This window comes from Lampetra fluviatilis, chromosome 46, assembly GCF_964198595.1.
Source record: "Lampetra fluviatilis chromosome 46, kcLamFluv1.1, whole genome shotgun sequence".
Taxonomy (NCBI): Eukaryota; Metazoa; Chordata; class Hyperoartia; order Petromyzontiformes; family Petromyzontidae; genus Lampetra; species Lampetra fluviatilis.
The window spans coordinates 5579368-5597631 of NC_136320.1; the positions used below are offsets into that span (position 1 = coordinate 5579368).

Sequence of the window (18264 nt, forward strand, 5' to 3'; positions counted from 1 at the left end):
CATGCCATCACCATAGGTTGTCTATTCAGCACTGCCCAAACAGGTTTCCTTTACAAACGCCGGCTGTGTGTGCATGCTTGTGTTCTTTAACAGATCTCTAAAATTAAATACGTGGTATCACATAATTGCAATTAATGTAAATGAATGACTTTGCAACCTTACACAAGTCATGTGTGTGGTGAAAATATAATCCCCTCGCCACAAAACCCCCAGGGAAATCATTGCATACTGCACTTGCGTTTTATGCGACGGCACATCATTAATCTGCATTTATTGCTTAAAGGGCCACCCCTGCTGCTAAGCAAAATACTTCAAACTTTGTTGGAATACGACAATGAAATGGGAGAAAACAGCAGGTGCTCCTTTAAGGCAAAGTTTTTGTTACGCGGGGAACAGTGGTGAGTGTTTAATGAGTGTCTGATCAGGACAACAGGAGAAAAATGAGGATTCATTATTTTATTTTCACCAGAGGCACAGCAGACGTGGTTTACTTCTGGTTCAGAAGATGCAACAAAAGATTCCACCGCAAAAAAACAACCACAAACAGACTTCTCCTTTACTGGTCCTTTCAAAAAACAGCAGTAGCCTCCCACCCCAACCCAGTGCTTGGAACAGCATTTATAGAAATAATCGCCGTCACTTTAATTTTTTTGTCAAACCACAGTGTGCGCCCAATACACAGAAAGGGCGAGCAATTAACAAACACGGGAGGCTCCGGGCGAGACTACAATGACGCCCACTCGCCCGTGTGTCTGTGCGGATGATTGCGACAGTTCAGGCTTTGCCGAGTGCCACGTTCGTCCCGTTGCCAGACTCGTTAAAGCGCAAGAATTTCAAGTTACCATTGACCTACAAAAGTGACTTTTTTTTTGCCTAAGAGCAATCAACCAGGTCAATTTAAAGAAGGAACCTCACGCATGGCAAATAATAATATGAAATTGCAAAACTTGAATCGAACAACCTCTCACTCGAAGGACCAACCTCAATTAAACCCTTGCAAGGAATCACATACATCAAGCGATAAATGGTTGCGGCGCTTCGTCCCCCACCCCTCCCCCCACCCCAAAAGAAGAGCGAGAACGGCGAGTAACATTGTTAAAAAATAAACATACCCACACAAAGTGCGGCGATGCGCTCTAGTGAACGCTGCTACTTCTACTCTACGCGGAAAATGAAGATGCTGTCAAAAGTAAATCCCGTGGCCAGATCGAACCCGGGGACCCAGTGTCAGTGTAGTGTCAGCGGGGAGAAGAAGTGACGGCACTGACGCTCTGTGATGCGTGAGGCCGCCCCCCCCCCCCCCCCGGGGGGGCTGCAGGGCCCAACGTGAGTGATGCCTTGGCTGAGAAATGACAACTGCTCGGGGAGGGGGAGAGGGAAGCGAGGGATGAGTGATATCTTACCTATGGAACCGGCGCACAGCGTTTTACAGAGGGGGAGGGTGGGGGAGGGGAAGTGTTATTACGGTCTAAGGAGAGCCCCCTGCTCTGACCTTTCCAACCGTCATTATGGGACCAATGCCCTGCCTGTTGCATCCATTAGTCAAGGGCGCCGCTGGATTTTTATTAATTTCGTAGGCGACTGCCGGGGTGGATCCCGCGATGTCAATTCAAGCGACGCGTCTGATGCGTGCCAAGTGTGTAGGCGGGCACGCGGTGCACGCTGGGAAGCTGGATTAGCGAGACGACGTTGGAACTTGAGGGATGGGGGGAGCGGTCTGTAACCAATCAAAAGAGAGCGGGGTTACGGGGCGGTCAAGAACGTTGGGCAACAATCGCCACCACCACCACCACATCTGTATCAGCCCCAGCATACAACATCTTTACCTATACCAGTCCAAATATAATGTGCGCTGTTGATCTTCAATGTGGATGGCCAGTCTAATAGAACGCATTCGGGGAAAAGCGGATACCAATTACGTGACAATTGGCTTCACCTCAGGAGTCAGGGACCAAGTGCCCTCGGCCACCCTCAGTTCCACGCAGCGTGCACTGCGCGCGTGTCCACGGAACCCTGCGTGCGTGCAACACGAGCACGGTCCCCGGCTGATGTCGGTGTTTTGGTCCGCAAGGAAAGAACTCAAGGGACGACGCCACCGCCACACCGTCTCAACGCTTGGCACTGGGTGGCGGGGCGAGGGACGGACTCGTCGACCCCTAGGAATTCAGTTACCGGCATTGGGGGTTAACGACAGCCGTGGGGTAGAAGGGGGGGGGGCAAGACAAGACACGCACGGCCGAGGGAGCCACTCCCTCCGCTAAGGGCAGTTAGTCTCGGGAATGTGTAGCTGGATGGGAGCGTGTGCTGCAGTTGACAATAGGGGGGGGGGATCTGGACGAGTGCATAGTTCCATGTGGATGATGCGACTAAAGCCCTGGGCTGTGTGGGGGCGGTGGGGGTTGCCTGTGGTCCGGGGGTAGGGCGCGTTGTTTGTAGTCCTAGCCGTAGAGGTCATCGTCCGCATCCTCGTGGTACAGATTGCCGCTGCCACCGCTCCCGCTGGGGCCCTGGTTGGGGGCCGTGCCACCCTGAGATGCCCCCGGGAACCTGCAACGCACAAAGGGGGTGGGGGGGGGTGGAGGTGGTGGTGGGCGAGGGGTGGGTGGGAGAGGTGGTGGTAGTGGGCGAGGGGTGGGGGTGGTGGGCGAGGGGTGGGTGGGAGAGGACGACACATGATTACGACGCATCTCGCCGACGGGCCGGCAATCATCCATTACAATATTGGCTCCGAAACGCACACCTCCGCCGGCGCCATTGGCGGATATTCCACATCGCCAAGGTGGGAGCCGGTGTAGTCCACCACTCGTAGGACACCCCTCTAAAGACTTGGACTATTCATTGTATAGGTCCTGGATGGTTCATGGGGCCCGAGTCAAGGACCTCAATGATTGAGAGTCGAGGGCTCCATCTGCAGAATCTACGTCACCTGGCCGGATTGATAAATCCTCACCGGCCATGATCAATCCACTGCTGGATGGTGATGACACATGCGGCGAAACGTGACGGATTTGACGGCGAATGGCACGCGCGGCATGACGCAAACGCGCATCTGACGACAGGAAGGGGGAACGCCGCCATCTTCCCGTGACGACAAAGCCGAGGGGACAATTAGAAATCGGCAGCGAAAAAAACTAAAATATAAAAAGGCGACAATAAGTTTCACACACAGGCGCACTTTGTGGCAGCGGCTGCCAGGAGGGACCTTTCCTCGAGCCGCCTCGATCGCAGCGTTGCCGTGGCGGCACGTGGAGGATGCGTGGAAGCGCTCGCTGACAAACTATGGGCGCACGCCGCCAGCTCCCTCCTCCGCGGTGTGCAAACGCTACCGAGGCGGTTTCCGTGAACCAGTGGAAACTGCAGCCAAGGACTTGCACAGCCCCCCCCTTCCCCGTGTCGTCATACAGCAACAGAATCAGGCGGGAGACCTGCTGATGCTTTATTCGCCTGAATTAGGGTGCTGCGGTGGTGAGATGTTAACTCCCTCACCTGGCATACAAGAGTTTGTGGGTTTGATCCCAAAACCCACGCCTGCTTTATTGAGCTATCATTTGTGACCAGGTCGCTTCTGAAAAAGTTCTATATAGCTTAGTGGGCTTAGCTAGCAAAAACATTTAGTTTAGTTTCAAACAGCAGTCGGCAACAAAAGAGTGAATGCGCGGAAGCGTGGCTGATCTAGCATCTCATCCACTCACGCACTCACCCATCAGCCCATTCACTCACCTACTCAAACACTCACCCAATCACTCACAAAAACAAAGCTCCCCCGTATAGCCTTCGACAGATTGTTGGGGCAAGTGCTGTTGGCGAGTACCAATTAAGGACAGCATGCTGCAGAAGACGGATGTGGTCAATCCCGCCACGCTCGGGCACCTTTGATTCCCCAATGCTAATATACACACGCTATACAAGTTACTCGTGTCAGGCTGGGTCGACCGAGAGGAGGCCTCAGAGTAAGTTCAGATACCGCCGGCCAAGTATGCAAGCCATGGCAGGGAATCGGTCTGTTCGCCAGGATCGTAGCGCAGTGCTTCAAACAACGAAGTCACGGCCCTCCACACGGAGAGACGCGCAAACATCATAAACAAAGATCCCCACCCCCTAACTCCTGGCCGCCTGTCTCCCCAGTATTAATGTTTACACACTGCACCAGTAAGTGATTTAAGGCGGAACCGACATAAGGAAGGCCCAGGCCCAGTTAAATGTCGCCTGTTATTGGTCGTGAACGAGAAACACAAAAACACACGCAAATATTTACTATTTTTATTTTACCAGGTAAGGCCCACTGAGCTACGTGGCTCTTTTACAGAAGTGACCTGGACACAAATGATAGTTCAACGAAGTGGCTCATCATGTGGAAATATATAGCAGCCAAATACTCTAAACGCATGTTTCTAAACATGGAGGGCAAAACCTATGCAACCACGGGGAGAGACATGCAAACTCCAAATATACAGGAGTCAGGGTCAGGATCGAATCCCCGATCTCCTGTATACCAGGCGAGGTAGTTAACGTCTCGCCACCGTGGCATACACACATACTTCAAGCAACCAACTCAGACGCAGCGGACGTTAACGTGATATGTAAGAAAAGTGGCGGCATTTGGAGTACGTGGAAAGGTTGGAGTAATTACAACCTCAATATACGACAATCATCTTCTATGCCGAGGAAGTCCTCAAGCGAGTCGAATATTTTTTCACACTTTCCAACTACGGTTTACAGTGTTAATTCGTTATATGTCAGTGTATCTATCTGTCCTGCTTGGGTTAATTTTACCATACTTCAGCATACTTGTCAGTGTTGGTTGGTGAGCTTAGATATTGCTGCAATGTTCGCAGATGCCCACAACGTAGTACCAAAGCAGCCTGTAAAAGCCTGCTTAACCACATGGTGGTTGCCTATTCAAGCACTGTCCAAGCCTCAAACCTGCTGAGCTTCTGAGATGTGATTAAGAGATTTGGTGGTGCATGGCAGGCAAATTGGTCACAGGCCAACTTAATCTGTGCAAGGACAGAATTTCACACGTGTTATTACTTTTTTTTTGCCAACATAACAAAGTTTGTTTACAGTGCTTTTCCCTTCCTAGCAGCAGCATACTTTCCTTAACCACACAAATCACCATCAGAAGCACAAAGGGCCTCATGGCGAGTTTCCTTGCAGTTCGCGTTGGCCTAATTTACGTTTCAGACTTTCGCACGCCCGTTGCCAATTAGAGCGCGAGAACACACACACAAAGCACCAAATTAGGAAGCTTGAATAAAAGCAGACGAACGAGTGAGAGAAGCCAGCGAGCGCCAGCGCGCCCGTCACGAGCAATACGAAGTAGGCGCCGCCGTAATTGTGCGGCGAGCACAGAAACATTAATCCATAGAGGTTTTATACCGCTGCTCCCGTGTCCTTAACGAGCCGCACTTAGGGACGCGTCTAAGTGGAGCGCCGATTTCCGTTTCGACGGCGCCAGTTTGCGTGTCGAGTTGAGCCACTGGTCCCCCCGGTCATAGGAATATGGAATTTCCACAACTGGCTCAGACCAACCAAAAGGAGAGGACTGCCACGCAATTGAGTGGGGGGGTTGGTGGATCGTACGAGGATAATTATATTGCTGTGGAATTCTAAACCAGCCGAACCACAAGGTGGCCAGATTGCAGTACAGCAAGCGGGTTTCTTGACCTGTCTGTACAGATTTTGAGTGCTTTCGCTCAAGGCACTCCCGTTTTCTTCCCATGAGCAATACGCTCATTAAAAAGGGAATTGGTGATGCGTGGCAATGCTGGGGTTCAACTTTGCTGAATAAAAGGGCGTTATTATTTAAAGCATCTGCAGAATGTATACAATCTAAGGTGGGTGCGCTGCTGTGTGGTTAGAGCCCTCGAACTCACAATTGCAAAGTGGCAAGTTGATATTCTGGTTGGTCACAGGGTACAGATCGCCCCGGTTTAGGAACCGATGAATCGGATCGCGTCGGTGACCAACGTATGACAAGTTACGTCAACGTTCGGTTAAACAGGCGTGCCGGCGACACCGATGTCTAGTTAGTGTGTGGCCGATGTCTCCGTAGCGAACAAGCAACGTGAACCCGGGCCGCCCCTCCCCCCTCCGACTTTTGCATCACCGTGGAGAGCGCCTCGCACTCCGCAAATGTCAACGTGCGATGATGTGTCAGGGGAGTGCCCGGTGGACCGATGGACAGTTGGACGGACGGTCTCTCACCGGAAGCTGCCAAAGCCGCGGCTCTGCTGCAGCGTCTGAGCGAACATCTCGTATTTGCGGATGTCGTTGTCGCTGACGGAGCGTCGGGCGAAGCGCATGGCCTCTTCAAAGTGGTCGCGGCGGATCTCGGGCACCGCGTCTTCGTCTTCCACGTCCTGCGGTGACAAAGCGCAACAGCACGGCCCACGCAGAGCGGCGCATCGTCATCGTGATCACGTCGCCGTCACCACCACCACCGCACATCACGGGACGAGCACCTCACCCAGCAATCAAGTCACCACCAAGCGAGCAGCACATCACAAGGCAGTGCCACCAGACAAGGCAGTACCATCGTCACCACGCTAGGCAGCACACCATCACCACACTAGCTAGGCAGCACACCGCATCACTACAAAATGTAATGATAGTATATGGGGCTAAAGGGCACAGTTGATATGTGAAAAATTTGTGCTTTCGATCATACAGGCATGAAAGCTTGCACACGCTTGAATTTGAAATATTTTGAAATGCTGCTGCTCTGTTGGCAGTGGTGACAATGGAACGTGTCCATCAAAAACAGTCTTAAACAGTCAAAGTTTATAATAGGCGACGTTTGGGGCAATAGCCCTTCTTAGCCCATCTTCGGAGCACATTTGTGGTCTATGATATAATTTTAGGGCAGCGTTATTGACGAACATGTTGAATTTTATGCAACTTAAGTTGAGGAATGCTGGAAAACCACCATCTGAATATGGCCCACAATTCCAAATGTGCAGCATACAGATCGTCGAGTACCAGCTCCCACACTTGTGTATCATGGAAGGCACAAACCGTGCGATCATTGGCATCTGTGTTCGGGTGGCAGCACTTAATTTGTACCGACATCTGGTACCGGTACTGTGTTTAACTTTATTACGAGACTGCACAGTTTTGACACAGACCTAGGCCGACTGAGAAATATGGTCACGTTTGGTCTGCAGAGTAAGAGGTGGCAACCCTAAAGAAGGGACTTTTGCCACTCAATGGAGGGCGGCCATCTTGTCAAACTGGCTCGGATGACTCTGCCACCATGTTGTCTCTGCTCTGCACCTTGTGGGTCACAGTGTCTCCTGCTGGTGGTGATGGGCGGTGCATCCTCAAAATCTGCGAGACATTTAAACGGTAAGGCTCCGAGTTCGTCACCGTGGTCACAGACACCGTGCCATCTTGGGTATGGATATAGAAACAGCCTAAGGCGCTCTTTTATAGCTTCTCAAAAATACCATTTAGCAGGTTGATGGAGAATACCGCCCCACCTTACTCGGTGACAAAAAATTCCCCCGATCTTCGGCCATGATTTTGACTAAAGATGACCGTGACAGAATCGCAGCCTTACTCGTTTGGCCCTCGACACCGTCACTCACAAACGTGCATGAGGCAGAGGAGGTAAGGGTACCAACTACCAAAATTCGGAAACACTAGTGGTACGGATATATTTATATTAAATAATAAGCTTACGGTCATTAAGAGGAAAGTCTCAACAATGTCAGTCACAACTGGCTTTCTTCAGGAGGAACCAAGCACCAATGGAACTCAATCACGTATGGACTTGGAAAGGAGTGCGTGATTTGGTGATGGTTGGGCGATAGACAAGCAGCTGAACGTAGTGGAAAAGCAAGTTGTGCTTCCTGACCCCGCGCCGACTCGGTACAGCCCCAGCACAGCTCGGATATGCACGTGGAACAAGAGATATGCGCGCGAGTGTGTGTGTGTATGTGTGCACTGGGGAGTGGAGCAGTTAGCACACTGCGCGACAAACCCGGTGACACGAGTTCGATTCTCGCTGTCAACACCTGTGACGAATATCTGAACCCGAGTACCTGGTGCGATGTGTAAACATCGCTACTAAGGATACAAAGGATTGGTGCTGGCCACACCACCCCATCGTGTGCAGTGCCGGCCTTCATAGGTGCTCGCTAACCACACTTGTCCCACAGTCTGATCACTGACCATGGCACCGTCCGGGTTGCTCTGGCGTTCGCGCTCGCGCCGGATCTCTGACTCGATGCTCTCGCGGATCGCCAGCTTGCAGGCGCGCTGGCAGATCTCCGTGAGGTCGGCGCCCGAGAAGCCATTGGTGGTCTTGGCCAAGTACTCGAGGTCCACGTCCTGTAAGGGAGGGACCACGCAGGGGAGGGGGGGATGGCGGTGAGCGACCTGGTAAGCTCCACTGGAGACGGACGGACCGTCTAGAGTTACGCGGCATACAGACCTCGTGCGGCACCCGATGCGCGGTTACACGTGTGCGTTTGTGGCACTCTGCTCTGAAAGTCTACTCACCGCATGGATTTATGAATGAAGGCTTCAATATAATAATGGATTTAATAATATAGATGTCGATAATAAAGCCAGGAAAGCTTCTCCGTTCACACAATCATTTATCAGGAGGGTGAAGCATTGGAATGTTTGGTCAAGTGAATATTTTACCATAATTTGTCTTTCCCCACAGTGGTTAGCGAGCTCAATCGATTCTCAGTCAAGGCTGATCAGCGGCGAGTAACATCCGATTCTGCCCCACCCCTTCCCCATTCTCTGACCAGCAATGACTGTCTGGCAAAGCATGGCCAGACAACTCCATGCCTAACATGGCACGGACAAGCCTTCATCCAGCAGTGGATTGACAAAGCGATGCAAGTTACTAATTACATATTAATCAACCAGAAACAGATTTAGACTTTAAACATTATTCAGAGTGGGACCATTTGTGTGGACCAACACGAGCCAACGTCACAACTAAGACACATTAATTGGAATCATTTATAAAATTAAGGAATTAGGATAGTTTTTATTAACATTAACTTTTTAACCATCCCATAACTTCTGCAAAACTTAGTTTTATTCAGTTAAACAGCAATTATGACCAAACAAGTCAACTGGAAAACTACAAATTACATCTAACCAGATACATCCACGCAATTTTCCCACACAAAAAACATTAGGCGGCCATCTTGTTTGCTTTATGAACGGTGAAAACGGAGCAGACAATAAAGCGGAGCAGACAATAAAGCCGAGCAGACAATAAAGCCTTGCAGCCTTTCCCAAAACTGAAAAAGCAACCAAGTGGCTGGCTAAACAAGCGTTGAAGAAATATGAGAGGACAGAATGAAAGGAGCGAAAGACGGCCTGCGCTTACGCTGGTGTTACCCTCAATCCAGCAGTAGACGGAGCATGGCTGTTGCTTAAGCGCAGGGAGAAGCCGACTAAAAAGTGTACGTTAGTTAAGTTATATTATTTGACATTGTCTGAAAATAGCTGTAAAGTATTTTTGTCTCATTAGCAATGCTTCACAGAGCCTTGGTATCTACCACTTCTAATTTATTTCTCGAGTTGCGTTTTTCCTTTCATAGCTATTTTCAAGTTCCGCCTCGAAGTACCTCTCTAATTAGTGCTACCGCGTGCGCATTGTGTAATGATGCATCTGTGTCTGCTTGCGTGCAGGGCGTGCGTTAAGTTTGTGTGCCTGCGTGTGCATGCTTCTTATGCGTATATAATGCGTGTTTGTACATATGTTTGGTGCGTGTGTGTGTTGTGCGCTTGGCTATGTATGGAGTATGCGTATGTGTGTGGTGTCTGTGTGGATTGTGTGTGTGGTGATCTTGTTTTCAGCGTCTATGTGGGGGTGTCAGTGGGGAGGGGTGGGGGGGCAGTGTTTAGCGCACTGTAATACGAATATCTGAACCAGTCCTGGGTCTCCCCTGGGTTAACTCAGCCTCAAAGGAGTACCTGGTGTGGTGCGTAAACATCGGTACCGAGGAGGGCGTGGTGTTACGGCCACTCACCTGCTCGTGTGCTGTGCCGGCCTTCTAAGGTGCTCGCTAACAGTGCTTACCCCAACAGTCTGTTAATGCTATATGGGGGAGATCTTTGTCTTCATGTGCATGCATGCGTTTATGCATGTGTGTGTGTGTGCATAGGGAGCGGTAGTGTAGCGGTTAGCATGCTGCGTTATGAACCCAGCGACCAGAGTTCGATTCCCAAATGTCCAACGCCAGTGAAAATTATCTGAACCGGTTCTGGGAATCAACCTCAAATGAGTACCTGGTGAGGTGTGTAAACATCACCACTGGGGAGACAAAGGCGGCCAGGCGTGGTGTTGGCTACCCACCCCCCCTCGTGTGCCGTGCCGGCCTTCATAGGTGCTACTCGCTAAGAGCACGTTCCCCAACAGTCTGGAAACGCTACACAGGGGATCTTTGTCTAAGTGTTTTTGTGCTATTGTCTGTGTGTGTGTGCGTGCCATGGATGCTGCATCTGTGCACGTATGCGTGTCGCGTCCGTGTGGGTGCTGTACGCCCGTGTGTGCGTGCATGCAGGCTCTCACAGCTTGAAACTCCCCTTTATTAAATGCAATACAACTTAACCACCGAGTCGGCCAATACAAATGCTGAGAAATGATTCAATTTTGGGTGAATTTGGAAACGCTTTCCATGGCTCGTGTGGGGCCACGCAACCTTCCAATCCCAAGGTTACCGCATGTCGACGCCGTGGCGGGTTTCCAGCGCCTCAAGATTGTATCGGGGGGAAACAAAACTCGTCGGCCGCACAGGTTCTCAAAATTCCTGTCGTTCCTCGCTCTGGAAACGGAAATAGCGTACCAGAGCGATGAAGCAGAACACGGACAACGCGTCACAGCGACAGCTAGCCTCCATTCTTTCTGACGGAGAAAATTAACGTTGAGGGAGATAAAAAAACGGCGCCGGCAAAACGCTGGAGGATGCAGGAAAACCATATTGAGTATGGAGGAAGAATCACCAACCCCTCTCTCCCCCCACTCTCATACTCAACGGCTGAATTCATGAGGCCCAATATCAGCCCTGGAGCATATGAGCTAAGCTTAGAGACAAGGAAGAAGATACGAGCATGGGGTCCATCGCCAAAGCTAAGACCGGTCTGACACACCTGAGCCTTAGACCAGTCTGACACACCTGAACCTTAGACCAGTCTGACACACCTGAACCTTAGACCAGTCTTACACACCTGAACCTTAGACCAGTCTTACACACCTGAACCTTAGACCAGTCTTACACACCTGAACCCAGAAAGGTAACGACCGGCTAAAACCCCCCTGCAAACCCCCTCCTCCCTCGACCCCTACCCCTCTCCCCTCTCCTGCTCTGATGAGTCTGACGTGCCTCATACCGCCGATGCCCTTGGAACTGCCGCCCAAAAGGTCATAATGTTGATCTATTCTCGTCAACGTATGATGTGAGGGAGGATGTGGAATACAAATAGTTTATATAAAAAAAACCATGCCAGAAAATGAGCAGTATAATCCTGCCAAAGAGCTTGCTCCAAGAGTTTCTCCATTAGCTGCGGCTAAGACGGAGCGACGATCCGCCGGGATTAAATGTCCCCTCCGCCAAGACGCGACTCACAGCCCCGCAAGCGTCTCCTTGCACACAAAGGCAATGGGGGGGGGGGGGGGACAGAGAATGCTGATCCCCACTCTGGGCCTTGAGCCAACCGTGCAAATGCCACATCAAATCCACATTCCCTCTTGCAGAAACCATTCTATCCATATGAAGATGATGATATCCCATAATATATGGGACAGGGACGACACTAAGCGGGACACAGGCTCGCAACTCCCTCCAATCGCGAGGATGGGCGCACCGCCAAAGCGTTGCCGGACAAAAATGGGGCCACATAAAAACTGCTTCTCCATCCCACCCCGTTCTACATCCATATGCTGCTCTTATTGTTATTCCTGAGCAAGGCGAGGAGGACGACGACTGTAGGTTAGAGGAGATGAAAACCCCTCACCGCCAATTATGTATTATTGTTTTTAAATGTATCAATTCAATTTCCCTTGCCATTTCCTCGTGTCAATAAGCGTCATTGCCGGGTCATCTCTCTCCACCCGAAATCCCAACCATCACAACAAACTGGCGATTCGGGCCCGAACACGTTAATGGATATTGATCGCGCTGCCACAGCCGAGGACTTTGCAATCAGCATCAAGGTCAAATCTTCACAGCGGTGAACGGGGCTACGGATCTTCCAACCTCTTAAAACAACCGCGCGTCAACGAGCAAAGTGCGGCGAGTGGCATTTGTTTTTCCGGCGGTGGGGGTAGAGCGGTGTGAGTCTTGACAAATAAATATATTATTGATGGTCCTAAAGGTTGATTTGGCGGAGGCGAGACGGGAGGCGGCTGACAGCGAATGCAGTGGCATCGCCAGATACGAGGTGCACACACACAGCCATGGAACAAGGTTAGCACATTGCGCGATGAACCTGGCGACCCAAGATCAATCCCCAGCCATGGCGATCATCAGTGGAGAGTGATATCTGAAATGAACCTGGGCAATTCCCATTCCTTCAACCCACACCGTACTTCACCGAGTTGGTCAGTCAAACAACCGCCACGACTAAGCCAAAATAAGGAAGCATTTGTCCAGCGGTGTATTGACAAAGAGATACACATTTTTAAGGTAAAGGAGCAGCCCTGCAATTACAAGGGGGAGCTCGAGAGATGCCCTCAAGGAAGTATTTGACCTACCCTGCTATGTTGGCCAATGTCTTGGAAGAGGTGAGTTCCAACACACTTTGTGTCTATAATTATTTAACTTCCTTTGCACCGTATGTAGACAACCGGGTTAATCGAAGGTGCCACCTGCTAAATCAAATAAACTGTGCCAAACCCACATATATGGCTGGGTAGACCGAGGCCGTGCAGGGCTGGGGGGATTCATGAAACGTTCGCGATCGTTTCAAACTGCCGCGCCAGGAAATCCAATCGAACCGTCGACCGCTGGATCGACGGTCGGGCGTGCTGCTAACCACTACAACACCCACCGGTGGCAGCTTACCGCCGTGAATAACGACAACGAGCAACAACGCCCTCCGCCCTCCTGGGCTGTGCTCTTGGCAGGGGGGGGGGGGGAGCGAAATCGAGTGCCCCAAGCAGGAACGGCGGCGCGGGACGGCGGCGCACGCGGAACGGGAAAACAATGGCTCGGCACTTCACGGCGGCCTCACGCCTATATTTAGTCTCCGAGGCGGAAGCCGCCCTTTTGCATATCTCCTAATCGAAGCCATTAAGCACATTTAAAAATGGAGCCCTCTTTTCCTCTCAGGAAGCAAAGGAGGAAGAGAGCACGGCAGGGGGTGAGGGGCGGGAGACGTCGCGAGAGGGGGCCGAGATCCACGGTGAGACAAGTGTGTCGATATCATGTCACGCGGCTGTCCGCGTGACCGATGAGAATGCCAGGCAACAACAAAGTAACTTCCCTGGAAGAGCCTCGCCGAGTCTCAAGCGTCGTTTTGAGGAGGGCTCTCCTACGTCGGGATGTTTGGCGGACGCCGGAATGACCGTTTCGGGGGGGGGGGGGCGGGGGCAGAAAATGTTGCCGTAGACGGAGGAAGAAAACCGAACCACGAGTACGGGGAACAATCTACTTGCTGTACTAATATATACTGCCAACTTCGCAGACCAGGAGGTTTGGTATCATGCACGATGATCCTGAACATATCCAATGTCAAGGAAATTACCAAAATGTAAAGCTCTTTGGTCAATCCACTGTTAGATGAAGGCTTCCTGACACGGTGTCGGTTACAGGGGTTGTATGCACCATACCTCACCGTGCTGGTCAGTGCAGGTTTTTTGGTTTAGATCGCGTAAATATATAAAGGTGTCATTAAACCCACCACCACCCGCGACAGCCAATTAGTAAGGTTTGTCGCATAAACAGAACAAGCCAATTCGTTACTAGTGGGTTCATAGCAGAATGCACTAACCATTGTGCAACCGTACCCCACAATGATTGTTAAAACACCGCATACCAATTTGGACAAGGCAATGAGAGCTTTAGAATATAAGTCTCTAAATTTGATAGGTTGCATAATTGGAGAAAAGAACCACATCAGCATCTGGGGGTTGTGACAGGGCGCTATTACACACCGCAGCATTTCTAGATTGAAAACTCATTTCTTTAGAACTGCTTTCTGTATTTAGTTTGTTGTCTTTCCCCCACACTTCCAATTAGCACAGTTGGATAGGTACAGTGCGAAAGAGGTTCAATATACACACTTACATAGCAGAGCCAGACATGACTAAATGAAACTCGTTCTGAGCTATCGTCAAGGACCGTGATATACCAAGAACACACAAAACGTCCGTCTCTCCACATATAATCACCAGGCTACAAAAAAATGTTGCCTGGATTCCTGCCTGCCTCGCACACGGCCAAAGCATGCGTATGACAAAAATATATATTTAGTTCCAAGTGGAGACTGTCCATTATTGACTTGCCATACAAAACTAATCTACATCGTCACCATCACCCAATTGACAATCCACTGCTGGCCGACTGCCTCCCAAAGCCGTTGCCATCACCTCCCCCCGCCCACAAGTCTGCGATGTAATAATCCACGCAGCACCTGCACACAAACCGATTTCAATGCTCCATCTCCAGCAGCGGACGGGCTCTCACATGCGTTCCCTCCCTGGCTGCCACCATTCTTCTTGACAATCGTCCACAATCCCCCAGTCAGCCGAAATATCCTGCCCAAGCCTCTGAACAATGTCATTCAAGCTGCAGTATAAAAATATATGAAATAGTATATACCAAGCGGCAAGTCCAGAATTTAAGTGTCTCATAAAAGGCAACAGAGCACAGGTAATTTGAATCTAAATATTTGAGCTCACCGTTTCCAGAACAAAAAAGTCATTGTCTAAATGTCCGTAATTACAAGCAATTTGGTTCAGATATAACTTTGGGGACTAATTATGACCAATTTTGACGAGCTTTTTTGGGCTAATCTTGAACTCGGTACAAACTCCAGATATTGAATTTGGCCAAAAGCCAAATGGGGTGAGAACTAAACTACCCCAAACTTTCAAGGTTGGGAAGCAAACTCAACAACATATTGTTGGCTCTCACAGAAGGAATAAAGAGATGGAGGTTTGATGCAATTAATGGCATCGACAGTGACAACCCTTTGATTTACTATGCGAATCCTTCATCATCATCAGCCATAATCGATCCCTGCCTGGATGGTCTCCCCAAACCGCCACCATCTTATAAAGTCTTGCAATGCAACGATTAATACAGCTTCCGTGCACACGAGCCGATTTCATCGCTCCATCTCCATGGTAAATGTCCATTCAGGTGCGAGTCTTGACCACTGTCCATCATCTCTGCCCAATCCCACTTTTCTCACTGGTCGATACGACGTCTAACTCGTGCACGTTCTCCATTCATGAATGTCCTCTCGTCAAGGTAGCACCTCTCTCCATGCTTTTCTGTGCATGCTGCAGCTCGTGTTCTATTCTCTTTGTTAGCATCCGACGGTTTTTGAATAACTTTTTTTTATTTCAAGTTGTAACACGCAGCACAGTGCTGGCTCATTCTTGAAGAGAGAGAACGTCTCAGAGGCGCAAGGGGGACCCAGACAAGCAGGAAGGTGGTAGCTACACAATGATTCCCCCCTCCAAGTTCTGCAGTCCTCTAATTTTAAGTTTTCAACCATTGATAATAGGTTTTTCCCTTTTTTTCTGCCAAAAAACAGCTGTGTTAAGATGTTACACCAAACCGAAACCTTTTACAAGGAATCGTGTCTGCATTAACCAGATGTCTAGGTTTCTCAATAAAAATATAAACACAATTTAAACATGTAAAAATTATAGCAATAAACTACTGATCATCTATAAAAGACAAAAGTTCTCGTAACTAAACTTTCATCTTTGGCTGGAGTGCTACTTCTATGCCATGCCACGAACATTTCAATCTGTTATGTGAAAGCCCTTCCAAGGCTTATCGTTGGAATCTGTTTAGCATAATGGAAAATATATCGATTCCCAGGTATGGCCTTAAGTTGTCTCCTTGCATAAATAATTAATAATAATTTGCTGCCCTTTGTCCATTGCTGGATGAAGGCCTCTCCACACCCAGTGAGCTCTGGGTGTTATTAAACCATACTTCACCACACTGGTCAGTGCAGGTTGATAAACGCGGAGGCTGGGCAGGGGAGCAGAGCACGTCACTGATGTTAGCCGTGAGCAGGCTTGAGTTTAGGCGGCTGGGTACAACACGCAGTGTGCTATAACCACTACACCACCACTCTCCCCCCCAACCCCTGCCTTGCGTTGTGTGTGTACAATGCAAGGCAGCAGGGAAACCTGCCACTTAGGACCCCAATGTACGTGTGTTGAACTTCATTCGCACCGTACGAAGCCAACCCTTCCAATCGGATGTGCGTGGGGAAGGACAAACTAAACACAAGAAGCAGTTCTAACGAAATTCGTTTTCAATCTAGGATTTCAACGTGCATAGCTCCAGTGGCTTCCTAATATCGGGAGCAAGAGCGTTCCATACGGCCGCAGAAGCTCATCTCGAAGTGCGCGATGCAGTGACCGATAACGTTCTTATCCATCACTAGAGGCATTTCGGCCGCATTCAGGATGGTACAAGAGGGGAATATGCGAGCCGGCAATAACGCCGCGTATGTAACGTTCGCGCGCTCAACCACCTACGAAGGCGGCGAGCCCCCCTCGTTATTATTTGTGACGGGGCGATGCGCATCTGCTCATTTCCAGGTGCTGGGGTGGATTGTTTGCGTCACGGGACTGAGGGGAATGGTCCAGCGACGGCTCGAGAATGCCTCCGCCCAACGACGATGGTGGTGGTGGATGTATGTATGTAGAACTTCTTTCGCACCATAAGGAGCCAACCGTGCCAATCGGAGGTGCGGGAATCGGAAGTAGTTAACATCTCGCCACCGTGGCGTCCCGGTCCAGAGTCCACTGGGGTCATACATGATATGATGTAAGCGAGCGAATCCACGATAGCAGCAGGCGTGGAGGGGGGGGAGTTTCTGACCTTGGCGATGGGAGACTTGCGCACGTTGGCCTTGAGGATGGCGCTGCGGGATTTCTCGTCGGGCAGCGGGATGTAGATCAGCTGATCCAGGCGACCGGGACGCAGGATGGCAGGGTCAATGATGTCCGGTCTAGAGTCGAGAAAAACGCACGGTCATATAAGTGTACAGCTGTTTGGTCAAGTTACTGTTGGACAAGAACCTCAGTTGAGGAAGACACTTTGACGATTGACTGTAAAATTAGGTCCTCTGGTGCTGTCTTCTCTGGTCCTCTGCTTTAAAAGCACGTCCTTGGCTATCATCTTATTGAGACAAATAACTAGAATTGTCTCTATACTCCTGTACACGTATTCATCTCTCCAACAAAAATAGAGCATCGTTCATGCCAATTGCATCTCGTCAGCAGCCGGGTGGCGGGCCGACATCAACAATTGCCCAAGATCTGTGGTCCTCTATATATGAACATGTTTTCAGCAATTTAACGAGTGTTTACACGTGTGCGAGGTACACGGAGCACTCGGAGAAAACCGACGTGTGTGTGGGGGCAGCGCTATCCCTTCTCTATGGACTGACAAGTTTAATTCGCACTTTGCGCAACCGCCTTCTCCTGGCAAGAGCCAGGGTACGCACGACACCTTGACGCCCACGGAAAGGCCGTTTCGCAACATTTTGTGCGATCCACCAACGCTTGCCTAAATTGCAGGCATGCGCCACCACCACCGGCCGGCTGACCCTTGTAAGTACGTACGTAGAACTTTTCGCACCGTACGATGCCCACAATGCTGGCCCGCATGCCCCCTACAACGCGGGCCAACTCTCGACAGGAAACCCGCTGCGGACTTCCCCACGAACTGAACCGACTGTCGAACATTCATGTAGCGCTCCTGGTGCTTGTGGGGAGGTCACAATCCGATGAGCTATAAAGCTCTTTTCACAGATGTCCGGTAGTTTGCACAAACCCTTGGGGTCGGGTCGGCTCAGGCCTCGGCCGGGATCGCAACCCGCGAGCCGACCGAGCGCCGGGGAGAGGCCTCACCGGTTGGTGGCGCCGATGATGAAGACGTTCTTCTTGGTGCCCATGCCGTCCATCTCGGTGAGGATCTGGTTGATGACGCGGTCAGCCGCGCCGCCCCCGTCGCCGACGTTGCCCCCGCGTGCCTTCGCTATGGAGTCCAGCTCGTCGAAGAAGAGCACACAGGGAGCCGCTTGCCGGGCCTG

General features: G+C 50.6%; 1 protein-coding gene across 1 annotated transcript in view; it reads right to left on the reverse strand.

Annotated features, from left to right (window-relative positions):
* Positions 1-441: 441 nt before the first annotated feature.
* The window catches only part of LOC144947716 (transitional endoplasmic reticulum ATPase), a 71477-nt gene continuing 53654 nt past the window's right edge, over positions 442-18264 (reverse strand). Inside the window, exons 14-18 of the mRNA XM_078877028.1 lie at positions 18083-18261; positions 17049-17178; positions 8176-8334; positions 6208-6362; positions 442-2547 (exon numbers count right to left, since the gene is read on the reverse strand). Coding sequence (XP_078733154.1) covers positions 2439-2547; positions 6208-6362; positions 8176-8334; positions 17049-17178; positions 18083-18261 — 732 coding nt within the window. The 3' untranslated portion in view covers positions 442-2438. The remainder of the gene's footprint in view (positions 2548-6207; positions 6363-8175; positions 8335-17048; positions 17179-18082; positions 18262-18264) is intronic.